Source organism: Odontesthes bonariensis, chromosome 1, assembly GCF_027942865.1.
Source record: "Odontesthes bonariensis isolate fOdoBon6 chromosome 1, fOdoBon6.hap1, whole genome shotgun sequence".
Taxonomy (NCBI): domain Eukaryota; kingdom Metazoa; phylum Chordata; class Actinopteri; order Atheriniformes; family Atherinopsidae; genus Odontesthes; species Odontesthes bonariensis.
In genome coordinates, this window is record NC_134506.1 from 22,482,462 (window position 1) to 22,502,530 (window position 20,069).

General features: G+C 41.1%; 1 protein-coding gene across 1 annotated transcript in view; it reads right to left on the minus strand.

The window, feature by feature from the left end:
- galnt18b (UDP-N-acetyl-alpha-D-galactosamine:polypeptide N-acetylgalactosaminyltransferase 18b) overlaps window positions 1-19,703 on the minus strand; it is a 101,711-nt gene extending 82,008 nt beyond the window's left edge. The window contains exon 1 of the mRNA XM_075460462.1: window positions 19,055-19,703. Coding sequence (XP_075316577.1) covers window positions 19,055-19,292 — 238 coding nt within the window. The 5' untranslated portion in view covers window positions 19,293-19,703. The remainder of the gene's footprint in view (window positions 1-19,054) is intronic.
- Window positions 19,704-20,069: the final 366 nt, after the last annotated feature.

A 20,069-nucleotide genomic window follows, 5' to 3' on the forward strand; every position in this document is an offset into this window, starting at 1 on the left:
CGGTATTTATTCAGATTTTCAACACGTTGGGGATCTAAACGACTACTTTCTCGCCTGAAAATGTTTCAAATGTTGCTAAAGTTATATATTTACAGAGTTTATAGCACGAGCTGAAATCAACTTCAGGCCGGCTGATTTCGGCTCGGGCAGGAGCGAAGTGCATTGTGTGTAAACGCTCTGCATACTGTCTGATCGATGAGTATGCCGTTTGCAAGTATGTAGTATGTAGTAGGTGGTTTCAAACACAGCCTTGGTCTCTGTGTGAAGCTCACAGAGCTAACCGGCGCTATTTCCTGTTTTACTTGTTTCAACATAAAACCAAGTATTTCAAAATAAAAAATTTAAAAAAACTCCTGCATTTACAGCCAAGTTGAATTGTCTTATCACCGTAGTAGTTCCAGTCTAAAATATCACTTAAAGGCAAAACACACAATTGATACCAGCAAGTCATTCAATGAAACAGACAGTAGAGCGAGGCTTCTACATAAAAAATACATAAAGATGCTGATGTTAAAAGTGTGTTTGCACAACAAATGTTATGGCACTTTCATTCATATGGCAGTCATTTAACATAAAACTAAATGCTAAAGGCTTTACACTACTTTTGAATAAATTTTTGGATTTTGCGTACAAATGCGATTAATCGTGATTAATCAGGGAAATCATGTGATTAATTAGATTAAAAATTTTAATTGATGCCCAGCCCTAATACTTACTAAATGATAAATTGACAGAGTGTTTTAGTACCAGCAGGTAAAGAGACGGGCTTCTCTCCTTCACAGCATCACTCAAAGTTTCCCATGACCATGAGGCATGTGACGCTCCATTTGTGAGAAACAGCAGAAAGCAGCTCATGTTCAGACTTGCTCACACATAGTCCACATACTAAGATGTTTCAAACCTCCAGTGCTATCCAGACTAATGTGGGGGAAAAGGTTGGGTGACTTAAGAGCTCAAGTTTTTCTCAGTTATTTGAACCTTAGAGCCATTAAAAACTTCAGGACAAGAGGTGAATTTCAATTTGGATACTTACAACACGAGTTAAAAAAAAATGCTGCAATACATGAGCAGAGAAGAGCTTCTAAGCAGAAATATCACAGGAAGAGAATCGATTTAACCACTATAATGTTTTCTCCAGTGCCACCTTTACTTACACATTTTTCATATATATAAAGATATATATATGTAAATGTGAGTTAGGCAAATTTCCATTGGGATCAATAAAGTATCTATCTATCAATCTAAAATGTTGTTATGTTTGGCCAATGTCAAACTGTTGGGGATTTAAATGATATAATAAATGATCCTATAGTGCAAGCTTATGCCATATATTTAAACATTTCACTAAAATGATTCGTGGTAACTTTCCACTCTTTTGCAGCCTTTGAAGATGGGATTATCATGTAATTGACAACAAGATTTTCTGAGTATCTTCTTGGCAGCATATTAATAGTTTGCTTGTGATCTAGCTGTGAAAAGAGTTTCTGTCTTTCATGGCATCTGCATTTCGATTTCAGACTGTTTAAGACAGATTTGGGGGTGGGCTAGTTTACAAGTAAAACTTCTTTGCTTTTGTATGAAGAGAAAGCCTTTTTGGCGGTAAAGACAACTCTGCTGTGCATTCGAGTGTCTCTTCAATTTAGCAAAAATTAAAATAATGAATAGAAAATTGTGAGAGGAAACGCTATTAATTTGGAAAAACCTGGAACAATATTGATTTTCCTCTTTGCTGAGATAGAAAAAAAGTTCACCTTAAGTTCACCTTCACTGAGGTACAACTAGCTGTAGCAAGAGTCAGCAGGGACACAAAAATATCAGCTGACCAAAGGCAAAAGGGACAGTAAAAAGTCTGCACTATGTGTGTAGGGAACACGGGAGCAAAGCTGAAGAGCTCCAAGTAATACAACTAACCAGACAAACTGACAGTAGGCAAAAGTGCAAAAGTGGTAATGACATAATAATAGGAAACAAGTAATCAGGGGTTTGATGGGAACAGCTGATCTGGAAACGTAGGATGGGTTAGAGTTAGTGAAGGGCAGATTGTAGGGCTGGATCTGAAATGTCAGGATGGTTTGTGGAAATGTCAGAGAACCCAAAGAAGAATGAATGAATAACTTCATGCAAAATAAATCAAGTTTGAGAACATCAGGGGTCCGTTTCACGTAGCAGGTTCAACCAACTCTGAGTCTATTCCTGATCTCTGAGTTGATCTACTCTGAGATAGAAGGCAAATGCCCATAAAACGGGTGGTGGCCACCACCTCTAACGGGAGGGCAGTGGCTGAGGGAATCCCCGGAGGGAATCCACCCCCAAGACACGATTGTCTTTATAAAATATAATAGGCCTATATATGTCTTTTTTAAGCCTATTCATACAAATATTTATTTGTCTTTTATGTCTTTTTTATCTTTTGTCCCAACACATTCTGATGGTGCCGCTCAAAAAGATAATTTTCTGTAAATGCAAAAATCTATGCGCGGTCTGATAACCATCTCCGACGAATATTTATTTCTCTGCGCAATAATGCTGCACCTTCATCCACGGGATCGTTGTCAAAAGGACATTTCCGTGAAAAAAGTTGCCTCCTACTGTGCCTAATGGACTTATAGAAGTAGAAGAACTCGCTCTGCTGACTGAATGAATGAGGAAATCAAATGGCGTGTGTGGCTGAAAGAGGGCGGAGACAGAAAGAAACTCAAGGTTTCTTGAATAAAACCTGGTCCCGACCAGGTTAGGTTCAGAGAGTCTGTTACTCCGGTAACTGACCGTGAGGTTAAGTTACCTCTCTTTGTGAAACAGGCTAGAGTTACCCCTCTTTCTCGGGGTTGAGTTACCTCCCTTTGTGAAACGGAAAACTCAGGGTTTCCCTCATTTCAGGGTTAACCAACTCAGAGTTTTCACTAAACCTGCTACGTGAAACGGACCTCAGATCTAAACATAGATATTTGGGATCCCCAAATCCTCTTTTAAATAAAAACAAGAAACAGAAACGCTATGTCTCTATTCTCTGTGTAGCGTGCTCTCAGGAAAGACAGAGAACGGAGATGTTTACATAAAGATCCAACCTTTCTTGACATCAAGAAACATCCCCTTTTTATGACCCTTTCAACGGATTAGGCCAAAGGAGATAACGGAGCCAGATGTGAATTCAACCAAATGGGGTCCTTTGTTTGAGTCTTCGCTCCCCCAAACCAGCTACGAACAATAAATTATGCAGGACACCTCCTGATAAGGGAAGCAGATGTAAGCTCAACTCCTGCCTGGTACCAGTCAAGGAATGTTCAACTCTCTACTTTTTTTTTAGAATGAGAATCAACCATAAATCCTCACTTTCCCGGAAATAAAACTGTGAAAATCGGAACTGCATAAATCTACAGATCATTTTGAAACATTCGCCATTCTTTTACATGAAGTATTTACCAAGTTATGGAATACTGGATTTAATAGAATTTCTTCCGTGGAGCCACAGCGACACCCAAAGGACACGGACGACGGACACTTTCACTATGTCAGCCTAATGACCATGGACAATTTCAACTATGAGATGCCGGAGATTCGCGCTCTTATCTCTTACAATCTTATGCTCTGACTCTCTTACTTCTAACGGTGCGTTCACACCAAACGCGATGCGAATATTCGCACCGCCTTCATCGCGCGATCGTTGCCGCAGGTGTAAATTAAATTCCATCGCCTCAAACGCCTCTTTCGCGCGAGTAAAAAACGAGTGAATAGTTCAAGGGGCTATCCATGGCTGATCGCGTCCTTGTACCTGCTGTGGCAGTCCGAGATTCGTCTGAAACGCACACGCCATCGTGTCTGGATCAGTGACATCATCCGGTGGTGCATTCAGCTCGGATAATTTCATCGCCTTCTCCAGGAGTTGCTTCTGGATGACGGCCGCCTCGAGCGGCACCCCAGGCCCACCAGGACCCAGCCCGACGACCCGCTCGGGAGGACCGGCGCCTGCAGCCGGCGTCCCGCCGAGAGATCACGGCACCGATCCTCCCGAGCAGGCCACCAAACTGGGTCCCGGCGAGCCCGAAACACCGCTGGAAGCGGCCGCCACGGGAGGATCGGTGCCGTGATCTCTCGGCGGGACGCCGGCTGCAGGCGCTCCGCAGCTGGGCCGCGGCTCCGTTTCAGCTGCGGGGCGCCTGTGGCATTGTGTCCTGCCGAGAGATCGCGGCGCCGGTCCTCCATGAGTTCCGTCTGGATGACGGCCGCCTCCAGCGGCACCCCAGGCCCACCAGGACCCAGCCCGACGACCCGCTCGGGAGGACCGGCGCCGCGATCTCTCGGCAGGACACCATGCCACAGGCGCCCCGCAGCTGAAACGGAGCCGCGGCCCAGCTGCGGAGCGCCTGCAGCCGGCGTCCCGCCGAGAGATCACGGCACCGATCCTCCCGTGGCCGCCGCTTCCAGCGTGTTTCGGGCTCGCCGGGACCCAGTTTGGTGGCCTGCTCGGAGGCGGCCGTCATCCAGACGGAACTCATGGAGAAGGCGGTGATTAAATTTTTTAATTTTATTTAGTCAGGGACCATGTGCAAAGTACATTAATAACAAAGTAAATAGATGACCTGCACCAGATTGTAGCTTAGAAGCTAATTTCCATCTGCAGTCCCATCTGCATGTCACAGACAGCGCCTGTCCATCTGTCTCCACGTCACTGTCGTCCAGAATCTCAACGCTGATAGGCTGTCTGGCGCGAATATTTCGCCAAAGTTGGATTTTTTGAACTCGCGCGAATCGCATATTTTCACTCGCGCGGCGGCCACCGCATCACCGCACCGCCTCACCGCTCCTCACCGCTCCTCACCGCGCCGCCCGACCGCTCCTCATCGCGCCGCCGGCTCGAATCCGCGTCTAATCGCGTCTTTGCATTGACTTTGTATGTAATCGCGTCGCCCGACCGCGTCTGGTGTGAACGCACCGTAACTCTCAAAATCCGCAACTCTGGGACCGGTCCTCCAAGCCTTGACCACTCCCTTTGTCCCCTCAGCTTACGCTTACAATTTTGGACCTCTTGTAATCTTGCCTTCCCCCGCAACTCTTTTGTCCTCTCTCTGTTTTACTCCGTAACTATTAATTCCCATTTTTTTTAGACTTCCCTTTTTTTTATAAAAGTCTGATCCGATACACGCGAGTGTTTGCTAACTCACACCGCCCGGCCCAAGAAGAAGAACAGTCGACTCAACGTCACCCAGCCGGTCACCAAGGAAACGTGGTCTCCAACAACGACGCCCAGCCGCGGGTAACCAAGGAAACGTGGTCTCCAAGGACTGACGCTCACCTTGTAAAGAACCACGCTACTCTACGGCAAAGTAAGATGCTGAAGTCTGAGATCTTTGGAGCAGTAGAACTCTGCTGAACTCGGAATGCTGAATCCTTCCTCTGGAAGTGATGGTTGTGCAGAGATCCGTAGGAAATAACCGGCCGAAGTGATTAGCCATAGCAGCTCCGTGTGAAGGCCCAGACTTAGTATTAACGTTTTAACCCCAGGTCACTAGTCCTCCCGTTTAGCTAAGTTATCTCTCCCTTTCAACCGTGTTTCCTTATAACTATTGCAAAATACCCATATTCTGTCTCTTATCAATTGTTTATACACCTATATACCTGTGCAATGTTGAATAAATGTTTGTATTAATCCATTTAAGAGCGTCACGGACAGTTACTAAGTCGGTTGTCACTTCAAACAGAACGTACGAATCAGAATGAGACTACCCATTTTATTATCTTAACAGTTTTCCTCTCTGAACTGTAACTTAAACAAGTTAAACAAATCAAAGAGGTGGTGCCCTAAGTTCGAGGTTTAAGGTTTATTTGAGACAGTGAGAACGTCTTATAAATCCTTATATTTGATGCATATATAAATGCCCAATAACGCTACATCTGTTTTAATTTTCATTTGTAATTCGGATGGCAGATATTTATGATATAGGGCAAGAAATGGGCTAAAAACTGTAAATGATATTAAAATCACCCAAACTTCTAAGAAATAAATGCTATGGAGCTTGAGTTTAATTTTGTCCAAAACACTAAACCAACAGACTTGCAGAGTTATTACACATTACACAATGGTCCATGGTCATTTTTGCCCAAAGTATTTAAAACACAGGTGTAATGAGCTGTAGAAATGAACAGATTTAAGAAAGCTTTTGTTCTCATGAACAATGACATTTCACAGCCCTCTTAATGGAAAAAAAATTCAAACAATAATTTTCATGTCATTGCTGTAAATGTTTTTCTCTGGACTTTGAGACAGATAACTACAGTCCCTGTTGTGTCTGCATCAGTGATGGATTAATCATTAATGACGGTTTAGAAAAAGTACTTTGATAGATCTCAATTATGGTTTAGCCACGGCGAGTCTCATTTTGAGGCTACAGTAATTCACTTCTCTATTGTTGAGTCTGAGCCTGTGATCCATCTCCACCTTCCCCATCATTGAGCAACAACTCAGCCAATAAAGATTGTACGCTGACAGTTGAAATCCAGTGTTTTTGTGGACAGGTTGTGCAGACTGGAAAAAAAACAGAGCAGCTTCAATGGAAAATAGGAAAAATGTTTATGTATCTAATACACCTTGTGGTGGGTCAAAAAAAACCTCTGCATATAAAACTGCACATAAAACTACAACTAGAACTTTATTGGATTTATTGGAGGCTTTCGTTCGTTCGTGAGCAGACTGGCTTTGTGTACTGACTACATATATGAACAGCACGTTTTGCCTTTGCCATGCATTCAGCATATTATCAACTATGCTTCAATTAGTACTTAATAATCTTGCTACATGAAATTTGACACATGCTTCTATCACCTTTTATTTAAAGATGCAGTTCCTTCTTCACAGGCGAGAAAGGTGCCGTGACTGTCATTGAGTAAAGAGGGCCTTATTGCACTTACAGTAACGAGCACACTTGTTGCCACACTTGCTTTTTTTTTTTAACTTTGCTATTTCCACTGTGGGTTGTTTGCTGTCTGCTGTGTTTGACACTGATGTAGAGGAAAAACAAAAGCTTTAGCTCCAATTTGAAAGCTCTAGAGAATAGTCACACAATGTTTCTCCTGCTCATTTGGCTCAAACGATGAGAAAAATGCTCAGTCACGAAATCCTAATAATGATGGAAAAACCCTTAAAGAAAGCTTAGAGAGATTCTCAGAAAAGCTTAAAATATGTACATATAGTTCATATTTGTGCCGTGTTGAAAGAAACACATAAATGTTGAAGCAACACAGACTTAGTAAGCTTGTTATTGCAGCTTTTTTTCCCTTTTGGAAAATCCCCACAGCACACATTCAGATACTACATGCTCAGTTGCTGTCAAATCAGTGGAAAGGAGTGTGTGTCTGAATGGTACTTTTGTTTTTGTTTTTTTCATTCATTCATTGATCAAGCTCCCTAGTTTGACCTAAATCTCTCCCTTGGGTTTTGCTAAATGCTATATGAAATTAGAGATTCTAATTTTCTGTAGGAGGCTTTTTCTCCTGACAGCCTCACGTCAGAAATAGGCAAAACATTTGCTCTCAAAAACATGAATATTATGAATTTGAATAGGGGTTTTGACATATTGGCAGAGACAGTCTCAGCAGCAAGAGAAAATAAATAGGCTACACTTGTTCTTACACTAGATGAAAACAGTTCCTAGTTAATGATATGGGTGTGTCTGAACCGGAGCACACTTTCTAATTCAATGTCATTAATTATGAAAAAGTGCAGAGGGGTGAGAAAAAAAGACCGCTGACAAATCTTGAAAATATTGAGCTACAACACACTTCACGTTCCTGTTTATAGCCTTTACGAAGGCAAAGGCAGCAGATATTTTGTAGTATGGAGGTTAAAACCTCAACAGTGCAATTTCCATCTTTTTTCCTCCACACACGATTTATTTTCTTCTACCACCCTCACAATAAATTGTCAAAACCCAAACGTTTTCATTATGAATGGTTTGAGTTGCACAAAAATCACCACAAAAACATAGTTCAGTGGATTGACTGAGAATGTTTCACAGATTCATTTCAGAAGAAATTGTCTGCAGGTAGAGTGTTTTGCACATTAACAAAAATTTGTCGTGCTAACGTCAGAGCAGCATGATGTTTCTGACATAAATGTTTCAAGAGTTTATATTCCAAATATCTTTCCAAGGCAAAATAAGAGGGTTTTGATGCTCATGTTACTCCAGGTCAGATAATTGGAAACATTTGGCTAACAGGATACCAAAGATGCGAAGATGATCTGATTATCATTGTAGTGTCTCAGTGTATAAAGATATATGGCTTTTTGTCAACTTGGGTTTTCTCTTGCCTTCAGAGTTAAACCAGATTTTAATCTGAGTTACAATGTTTTTGTCTGTTTTTTTCTTTCTAATCTTCCGTAACTCAGTCAGGGGAAACAAAGCCACACGAAGAACTAAGAGTTCTCCGATCACAGATCATTATCGCCAGATTTTTGGGTCGAAATTATTTGATAGGTGGTCACTGAAAAGACTTATGAGAAGGGCTGACCGTAAATCAGAAGGGTTTTTTAAACCACCCAACCTCAATCTTGAGACAGACATTAAGCGTAAAGTAATGAGCACATGTCCAATCGGCATATAGACAGTATTATGGAAACCATTTCTTGGTAAGTGTAGCACTTATTTCCCTCTCATGAATAAAACAACTGTAACTCGCCAGAACAACTGAATAAGTGGAACAATGGCAGCATAAGAAGGTGACACAAAGGGTCATGTTCCAGCGAAACGGGTGACAAAAAAAAATAATGAAAAGAAGAATTCTGTGTTATTAAGGCACAAAATGCAGTATTTAAAGTCACTGGGGAACAATAACCATTTAGTATCAAATGCTTCTTCAATTTTTTCCCCCTTACTCTTACTTTACTATTTATTTCTTTTTGTTGGACCACAGCTTCATGACCTGGTGTTTGGCATTCTGGCCTAAACAACAGCAACATAATAAAACAAAACACGGCCACAGTATTATTTATTGCTAACTTGTTGTGTTGTTCCCATTTAACTTTTATTGTAATCTATATTTCATACCAAAATAGAGCTATATTCTTTAAAGCTTGAAGCTGTTACCAATAGCCAAAAGTGATCAATGATTTGCCCCAAGTAACTGAATTGGAACAGCTTTATTAAGTACATTTACAATGGTGAACTGATGAACTTGGTATAAATTGTCATGGGACAACCTTTGAATCAGCATTCTTGTAGGAGGCTTTTACTTGTCTAATTTTGTCTCTTCATCATGATTTAGCCCTCCGGAGTCAAAATAATACATTTTTTTAATTCCAAACATTCTCCAGTTGCTTCATCGCCCTGCAACAACATCTCGATTTGGGGAAATGACAGAATATTGCTCCATTTCATATTCCTACTTCTCACCCTACACAGACTCTCTCACATGAGCAGCAAGTGCTGACAGATTAATCAGAGTTGTAATAAATCTACAGCAGAATATTAACAGTCCCTGTAACATTAGCTCAGTATGTTAGAAGAGCATAAGACTCTATGCAGAGAGGTAAAAGATGCATATTAAAGGGATAGTTCGCCTTTTTTGACATGAAGCTGTATGACATCCCATATAGCAATATCATTTGTGAACATTGACTTACCCCCCGCTGCGTCCTGTGAGCCGAATCCCAGCTGAGTTTTGCGTTCCACGAAGGTAGTCCGGCTAGTTGGCTAGGGTCAAAAAAATAAAGCGTTTTGCTTCTCAAAAAAATATCCGTTCAAAAGAGTAATACATTTGCATCACAAAATGTTGTCCAGGAAAAAGTCAGACCTCGCTTCGCTTGGCGCTATTTTTGCCTCCCTTGATATCAATGCGTCCAATGTAAAACAGTGCAGACCGAAGAGCAAACCGAGCACTCCCTAGCCACCTAGCGATAGCCGCACCTGTTACCGTGTTTACTGCTCGGAAGCAGGGGACTGCTGGGTCTGCTCTTCGGTCTGCACAGTTTTACATTGGACGCATTGATATCAAGGGAGGCAAAAATAGCGCCAAGCGAAGCGAGGTCTGACTTTTTCCTGGACAACATTTTGTGATGCAAATGTATTACTCTTTTGAACGGATATTTTTTTGAGAAGCAAAACGCTTTATTTTTTTGACCCCAGCCAACTAGCCGGACTACCTTCGTGGAACGCAAAACTCAGCTGGGATTCGGCTCACAGGACGCAGCGGGGGGTGAGTCAATGTTCATAAATGATATTGCTAATATGGGATGTCATACAGTTTCATGTCAAAAGAGGCGAACTATCCCTTTAAGTTCTATTCAATCTTTTTTTTTTTTTTTTCAGCCAATGCTGAGGTCTGCAAAGCACAATCACCAATGATAAGTTCACAAAGACTAAGAGGCTTGGTCTATTATAACTCCTTAATTTCCATCTGTCTCTCTAAACGTGGCCAGCGTCCTGCCTGCTGCTTTCTGAAGAGGCAGTAAAATCCTGCCAACTTACAAAGACTACAATATACACTCAAAAAAACCTTAAATCCTTTCATGTTTTACACTCAAGCCAAACAAAGACATCCAGCAGCTAATATAGGTGATCAATATTAATCTGCCACAAATCAGCAATATAGGAATTCATCAGATGTCATGTGTAAACACCAAAGATACGGTGGCCTGCAAAAGTATTCAGCCCCCTCGGCATTTTTCATATTTTGCTGCCTCACAACCTGGAATTAAAATGGATTGATTGAGATTTTGCACCATTTCATTTATAGAACATGCCGACAACTTTGAAGATGTCATTCTTTTTTAATGTGAAGCAAACAACAAATTGGACAAAATAACAGAAAACTTCAGCAAAGTCAGTACTTTGTAGAGACACCTTTTGCAGCAATTGCAGCTTTGGAGTTGCTTTGGATGAGTCTCTATGAGCTTGCCACTGGGATTTTTGTCCATTCCTCAAGGCAAAACTGCTCCAACTCCTTCCTGCTTCAAGTCTACCCACAGATTCTCAATTGGATTGAGGTCTGGACTTTGACCAGGCCATTCCAACATATTTAAATGTTTCACCTTAAACCACTTGAGTGTTGCTTCAGCAGTATGCTTCAGGTCATTGTCCTGCTGGAAGGTGAACCTCCGTCCCAGTCTCAAATCACAGGCAGACTGACACAGGAATATCAAGAATATCCCTATATTTAGCACCATCCATCTTTCCCTCGACTCGGACCAGTTTCACAGTCCCTGCCGCTGACAAACATCCCCTCAGCATGATGCTGCCACCACCCGTGCTGTTGTGGAGCACACTATTGGTGAACTGAAGGCCAGGTGGGTGTGTCTCGATACAGTGGGGGGGGACTGCTCTATAGCCCAGAGAAATCTGGCATGCTGCGTTTTGCACAATATTGCAATGAACGAGGGTCTCCCACAACCTGAACCAGCCCAGGCAGACCAGAGGGTGTGGTACCAGAAGACCCCCATCATGGACCACCCCATCAAAGTGTCATCATGATGAGGCAACAATTGATTGCAGGCTTTAGTTGCAGTCATCGAGCGCCTGCCCATGGCGAGACTTTATTATTTTTTTTTTAAGCCATTTTCATATCAAACCTTTTCTTCTTTATTTCGGTGACATTACGAACTACAGGTGTCACGGAATTGACAGCACTCGTAATAATTTCCCATTTATTCGCTTTAGCAGGTCCCGTAATTCCACTGCTGACCCTGCTAAAAATGACAGATTTTCCTTTTTGGATCTCTGAAAGCAGAACTTCAATCTCAGAGCCTGTAAAGTTGTGTTGAAATCATGATTGTTTGTTTGAGAGCATCAAATGTCTTGATGTTTCTATGATGTTTCTTTTTTTGGGGGGGGGCTTTTTATGCCTTTAATGGATAGTCAGATGGAGAGAGAGACAGGCGCCGCCTCTCGTCTAAGGCAGCTGGGATAAGCTCCAGTCCCCCCCGACCCTGAATTAGATTAAGCGGATATAGAAAATGGATGAATGGATGTTTTCTTTTTAGAAAAATTATATTACTTTCAACTTTAAACACAAGCAAGAATGGTGGGATTTCCTCATGTCTCTGCGGGCCGGGTGAACAGGAGATTACTTTAGAAAGTGTGTCCTTAATGGATAACTGGGCTGCTGTGGCAGGAATCAAGAAGCTTTTAACGTTTTATGAGTAGTGTTCTGTTTTTGCTTAGTCAAAGATCACTTTGTGAGCATACTTCACACACTACCACAAATGTTTGCATAAACTGGTTGTGTTGCCTTGTGGTGTAGCTACTACGGAGTACCAAATATTGCTCACTATCTTTGTTTGTTCCATCTCTGACTCCTTGACATGACATTTTTCCTATTAACTAAATTTGTTTTCATTTTCTTATCAACCAAACACTGTCTTTCTGCCATCTTCTACAATACCTTTCCAAAAAACCTGCACAGAGGTGCAACATCTGACGTCTCAAGACAAGCAACTGCACAAAGCTGCAGGCGCAGAGCACACTGCCGTGATGAAAGAAGGTGCAATATTAACAACACGTGACAAGTGACAGAAACAAAGCATGCCACACAAGAATCCTTTTAGCTTGATTATACTGTTGTCATTATTGCCGGGAGTCAAAATCATAATTGGAGTTGAAATTCAATTTATCACCCAGCTCAAGTTCCAACCGTGCAATGATTGTGTGAAAGATAAGGGTGGCAGATAGAATCAGTTGAAACCATCGCTTTTCTACATGTCTAACCTTATTGAACAGGGAGTATTGAGTGTTTAATTGCAAGTGACAGAGCAGTTGTTATCAACTCCAGAAAAGGGTGTTTTACTTCATGTGGAGACACTGCCTCCACACCTCAACTCTCGTTTGTCAGATGAGAACCTGCATCACCAGACAAAATCTCTGAATGTACTTCTAGAGTTACAGTTTTATCATAAAAACTATGTTGTCTTGCCATAGAAATCCATATCAAGCTCACAAACATGAAGCATTGTGTTAAACAAAACTGTGGTGGATGGTAGTAGCTGAAATATTGATTTATGGTCAGACTACTAGGGTGAAAGTAATAAGCAGAGTATATGTTACCCAGACTATGTTACCCAGTCTGAGTCATGTTGCAAAATGGTTCAGAAAAGAATCAGGGCTTTAATTCAAATGTGAAACTCACATCTTCAGTTGTCCCCAGTTGTCCCCAGAACACAGTACTTATTTGAAAGGAGATCAGAACTACTTAATGGATTTAAGTTACATTCAGTTCACTACAAGGATGTTTACTGGAATTTTGCTGTAGTTTCTTTTTTTTCTTTTTTTTAAAGTTACAGACCTTGTTGTCACAGTTAGTTTGGCTTTTTGATTTCCTGCTCCATCTTCACAAGTTTCCCCTGTCTCTTTTTACGCATACAGAGCAATCACTTTGACAAGCGTCTTCCCCTGTGAGTGACTGCACTACTTCTGTGCCTTTTGTGCCATTCCTTCTAGCAATTTCTGTTTGGTTTAGCTTTTGGCTACCTCTTTGTTGTAATTTATATTTCGGCTTCTGCCAGTTTTGTTATCCTGCACTTGAACTATCAAAGCTCGCTCTTTACTCAGCAAACTACTGTCTGTGTCCTTTATTAACCAACAATATTAATGATATTCGCTACTGCACTTTGAGACTAATGGGTAAATCACACTCTGCTGGTAAACATGAGTGTTTTAATATTGCTGTTGCAGCATTGTTTAGGTCTCAAAAATATTTGTCCACAGATAAAATGAGCTGTCTCTCTCACACAAAATATGTGTTTTAACTCTGTTTAAAATTGTTGTGTGAAGCAAAGCTGAAGCCAAAATAAAGCAAATAGAGCAAAAATAAAATACATCATCTGGAAATGATTGTATTTTTGCTTTGTGTATGACTTGGCATTTTAATTGACTGAAGTGAAATCATCCAAACATACTTTTATTGCTCATCCCTTCCTGCCAGTCTAAATCTCTCCTGTCACATTACATTTTCTCTCCAACCAGCAGCTGTGCCCGCTGTCCTAATCATCACCTGCAGCACCTGTCCCTCATTCACGCTAATTAGTCACTCAGTTTAGGCCCACTAAAATCAATCTTTTGTTTGATTTTTGTCACCCAACAGGAAAGATACAAATAATTAACCGGGTTTTCATAGTTTCTGTGTTTGGCAAGCCTCCCCTGTCAACACAACACATGAACATAATGACTTACGTATGTAATAATGTCTTTTACATGAAAAAAGCCCATTCAATACCAGGTGAAAAATCTAGGGAGCAGCACAACAGGTATTAATGCATTTACACCTTGACTTGATAAATGTTTGACATCCTTAAAGAGTCAGAAAAGAGCTGCCCCTTCCCCCTCCGTCATGGCAGGAGTATTTGTTTAGTTTGTTGCACCAATCTCCTACCTGCTGAGGTAATGAGTTCCTAAATGAAAATCTGTTTGAGAAGTTGCATGATAAATTGAAACAGACCAATCATTGCTGGAAATAAACAGGTCTCTGCAGTGATGCTGATATTTCAGTCTGTACATGTTGATTATGCCTTGCAAACTTATTTTGCATTTTAAGTATTTTTTTTTCATAGACTCACAATACCAATTCGAGCACACCACGTTGCAATTAAAATACTTAAATCAATTCTTATTCTTTGAGAAAGAAGGCTGTTGTCCTCTAAAGAAAAATCTGAAAGTCTGGCTATTTTCCCTCTCCTCCTCACACAGGCCTGTGATTCTGGTGTAGCTGCATACCACGGCCTGCACAAGCATGCACAGAAACGTGCGCTCTAATTTGGGTGGACGAACATGCTGCCACCTCTCTTATTACATCACTCATTCTTCTGATCCTGCACTCATTATAACTCTGGGAAAATTACACAAGATAAATATCCTAATGCAACTTTCCTCTGAGCATCGATGGAAATGCTAATTTACTGAGATTACCCATTGACTTAATGGCTGGTTCTACTTGAAGCCATCATGGGAACTGTAACAGTCATTTGCAGCTACATCAGCAGAGAGGTAACGACTCTCTCTCAGGGTTTGTTGTCGCTGCGTCAGGCAACACACTGTATATACAGTATGTATTTATCCTCAGAGGTCAAAGGAATAAAAAGCTGTTTTCTTGAACATAATCCTGATGAAACATGACTTTTTAAAGCAGCATGTATCTAATGTTGTCTTACACCATAGAGTAATCATTTGTTTTTCAAGAACACAAACCCAGCAGGCCTGATAGTTTCAGCTTTACATGAATAACCAGTGTGAAAGGAATCACTTTACCACAAATTGAGACCTCAAGAGTAGTCAATTCATGTAGCTGCAATAATCTGTTCATTATTTAGTTGTTTGAAAGGTAATCTGAAAAGATTCTTATCAATGGAAAAAATGTTCCAGTCATTTTTTTCAGTAACAATTGCAAAGATTTGAAGACCTGAGCTTCTGAATGGTTATAATTAGCTTTAAAATGAGCTAATCAGAAGATGTCATTGTGAGTTCTGAAGATTCTCTGTAACAATATTCCATCGATGCAATCATTCTGATGCCTTTCCAGCGCTTTTCCCATAATCTTCTAAAGACACCCTAACCCCAAACCTTACTTTACTTAATGCTAATATCTCAACTAATATTGACACTCCCACTGCTTACACCATCAAATGTATCTAATGAGCTCTTAATAAATAAATGGATGGTCTCATAACTCTAAATTTCACCTTCAACTTTGGCTAACATTCCTACAGCTTTCATGCAGTGAGATGCAGTGATGAAGTTATTCTCTGTTTGGTTGTATAAGTTGATTTATATAAAGTGATTTCAGACCTGGGTATTCCCTGGGTGCAACTGGACAGTAAGATGCAGCCCCCTGTAGATTTATATACCTTAAAGAACATGTTCTGTGTTTATTCACACAATCAATATGAACACTGAAGGGATGTCTTCACATTTCCAAAAAAATCTGCAAAAATAGCATTCATTTGTATTTTCTTCAGCCAGTGTTCACCAATGTTTACTTTTGTTTTTGTGTGTTCATGCACTGAGCCTTTGCACCGCACTTAACCTTTACAAACTTGCTTCTCTAAAACACCTTGTCAATGTCTCTATAAGTAATGTAACAAGAACTCAATAGCAGCAAGTTGTGGGAGAGAAAGTTCCAGCACAGACGACGTGACCCAGACATAAGACCACAAACGGTCAGATTTCATCTGATTTTTGTTTTTGGTTGCATAAAGCTGGGCTTTACGTGCAGCCCTCATGATGTTCATGTGGGAACCTGTTCAGTCCAGCTCTCCAATACATTTTCCACAGCTAACTGTACTTAATCCAAAAAAAAGTTCAGTTGGTTTTTTATGCCGTTGCCATGTTGCTTTGTCCTGGTAACTGGCCACCTAACGTCATCACGTAGTGGAATATTTCTGTCTCACCCCTGAGTGAGAAGCTGACACCAGACTCATTTCTCCTTACAGTGAGTCAGCTTGCAGTGAATGTTCCGTTCTCGCATACAGTAATGCTCTGTAGAGTGGGAGCTCACGTTGGCCTCCAGCTCCCTAAAACTAAGTGCATGTAGAGTTTGTTGCTGTGAATAGCGTGCAAGGACTCCTCCAGTGTCCAAGTCACCTTATTAAAGGGAAGACTTTAAGAGCCACGGCATACAACTTGCACAATGGTTTCACGTCATAATATAGGAAAAATCTAATGTATTCTTGGAGGTGATAGATGTTTTTTCTGGCTCTTCACAAATGTAAATTAAAAAGCTGTCACTTAAAGTTTTAGGTCAAAAGTCAAAAGTGTTTGCAGCAGACGCATTCAGCACAATTACCCAGCAAGGCTAGACAATATGTCTTTCATCTAACATGATCGGCCTGTTGACAATGTCTCCTGATTAAAATCTGAACTCTAATACTTACAAGAATGGAGGCTATTCCAATTAATATGATCTCTGTCATGTACATTCATTTTATTTCAGGGACATGGTAAAAGGGGTTCATGGGCTATATCTAGTACAGAAACCGAAGGCAGCCAATAATCATGGTGTCTGCGTAAGCTTGTGTGGAAATGAGTTCAGAGAAACTGAAAATGTGTGATATGCATGATGTCTTTAAAACTAATTCCACAATGATTTTCCTAGTTTTAAAGTAGCATGAAAAGACAATGAGCTACGACCAGCATTTGAAGGAAGAGCTTCACCTTTTTCGGGAAATCCATTTATTCTCTTTCACATCAAATTATTGATGCCAAACTCATGTCTGTGTGGTGAATACTGTATAAGGCTAGAGTCTTAGGATAAAGCCTGGAACTGTAGTGGTGAGCAAGCCTTTCTTTACAGGTTAAAAACAAAAACAAAACAATGAAAAGATGTATATGTGTATGTGTGTGCGTGCGTGCGCATGGGGAAATGTCTTTGCTCAGGTGCAGGAACTTCAGAGATATGAGGTGTTAATTAGTTACCTCAGAGCTACTTTTAAAGAGAGCAGGATGAGTTGTTTCCTTGTTTCTATTCTGTTGAACAAAGCCAAACAACTGCTGGCACAGAAACTAACCTGTGCCTTAGAAATTGCAACAAAAAAGAATAAAAATCAATGTACCTAGATTGAGTTGTCTGACAAAGAGGCTGCTTAAATGAGAGCACTATTCAATCTTGTTCTGAATGAGCTGTCTAAATTGTGTATGTTTGTGCGTGATCTTTTTAGAATATTTCATTTTTTAAAGGAGATTTGCAAAAGAAGCAAATCACTGACTGTGTAGATGGTGCAGATTTTTTGGACACAACTCTAGCATGAAATGGTCTTTTTTTTTGTCAAGGCAATAGAAGTAGCTGAAACCTGTACTTTGGAGGTAAGTCACTAGGGGCACCTAAACAAAGCCCCACCCCGCTGATGCCTATTGGTGCCAAGCTGAAATGGAAACCTGCCTCCAGGAGGAATGTTTACCCAAGCTTAGCACAGAGCCTTATTGCTCAAAGAAGCATGAATAGATTTCTGTCTGCGTTTGTGTTTTGCAGCGTCTTTGTGCCATTTCAGATTGGGACCTGCCCAAAATTAGCCTCCCTTCACCCCTAATGACAGGAATAGCTCTTTTAAAGACACAGAGCGCGAGAAATAAACTGTGTGTGATGAAGCGTAAAGTAACTGCACCAGCAATAAAGAATTTGAGCAAAAGGATTCCCAACATTCCAAAAAGTACAAGGATGAGTGCAAGTCAGAAGGAGTTAAGTGAGAGGAAAATTGCTTTAAAACTGTTTTAATTCATAAACCCAGTTTGTTCAGACTGAGGGAGCAGTGACAGAACGAATAAATAAATTGTCTTTGCAAGTTTTTCACATGCAGAATCAGACTGCTGCTGGAAATCTAAGTGATATACTGTGATGCAGATTTAATGCATTAGTTTTCCACTGCCAGCGTGAAATGTTTTGTTGGATTTAGACTCTCAAGAGGGATGATGCATTATGTGGTTTTAGAGTTAATTCTCAGGTGTGTCATAATAAGTCATAATAAGTAAGGTATTTAACTTGAGCACATACATCTAATCTGATAAATATCCAAACTGAAGTTAAAACAGACGGCATGTATCCAATGATATTATCAAATTACACTCCATTCATTTCTTTAAATCGGGAGAAATGCTATTTAGACTTGATGGTCAACTATAAAATAACTAGAGCGTAATATTCTTATCTTTCAACCTACTAGCTCACCATTTAGCTTTTGCACTGTAGTGTCATTATCAAGGTTATAGCCTCAGCTGAGGCTATAACCTTGATAACCTTGATAATGACAGAAGAAAAGCTGCATGTCCTCAAAGGATTTGTAGACTAGTCTACAAATTCTAGTCTTCTTTTCTTTTTTTTTTTGCGTGCTTTGTCCTACATCACACCCGCCATATAACCTGATCCTCGACAAAGGAAGTTCTTAATGTATCGGTTTCCGAAAAATAAGCCGTGCAGTCACGAGAGCAGCTTGAAAAAGACCTTAACACACCTTGTTCCAAAAAGTAAAGCGTAACCCATTCAAACTTTATCATCATGACGCACAGATTGTGTAAGTGAATGTGAAGTGTTGCATGAAGCGCATACCCCCTCACCACCCCAGCATTAAGTGGACATTCAGAGGTTTTACCTTGTATGTGCTGGTTGACCACATTCTCCAGCCGATCCAGCCTCTCCATGATCCGGAGAGTGTCACCTTTTTTGTCACCTTCTAACTTTCTCTCCGTTAAAGGCATCGGGACCTTGATGTAGATATTGGCGATGTAGTTAGTAACCCATCCGACATAGAGCAGGCAAACAATGTTGGTCATACCGCTCAGGATCACACATGTAGAAACCAAAGTTTTAGTTCTCCTGGTGCAAGCCATGCCGACATCCCTCCATACAGCACAGCCTGCAGTCTCCCGTTAAACCGCAGCACAGGGCTACAGTCGCCCGCGGAAGAAAAAAAACAAACAACAATAAAAAAAATAAAATAAAAAAAAACAGGAAACCCTGGAATAAATAATGAACTTATTCCCAGCGACTGCGCAGCGATGCGATGTCCGCGGCGAAGAGCGTCTACTTTAAAAGTGCAGTTGGGTTTATTTTTTCTTTCGATGCTGAGACACTGGTGCTTTTCAAGCATCTACAGGTGAAGACTCCCTCTCTCGCTGCGTGGTAAACCTCTGGCAGCTCAGTTGCATATGAGGGTTGGGAGAACAGGAGGGACACTGAGCATCCTGCTGCAGCCAATGAGAGAGATGGTGAGGACCGACAGCCTCCCCGCTGCACGCGTCTCCGCTGCGCACTGATTCACTGTGAAAGTGGCTCTGACCCGACCATACAGTCCAAGGAACAGACTATCACAGCCCATATCTGTTCTGACACCCATACACAACAGTTTTGCGTTCCATATGTTTGTTTCTGTGCTTGAGGAAATCCAGTAGAAAGGTTCTGAATGCATCATTATCTCCGATTTTTTTTTCTTCCGTGACTGGGAGTATTTTTTGAGAGATGACAAATGTCCAAAATTAGGAGTTAACTATCTACTGCAACACTGGATCAAACCACCAGCTGGAGACAACGAGACCACGTGAGAAAGTTGCGTGCGGGACTGTAGTGCATGCAGACCGGATATTGGGAAGAGGCAGCACTCATCTCAC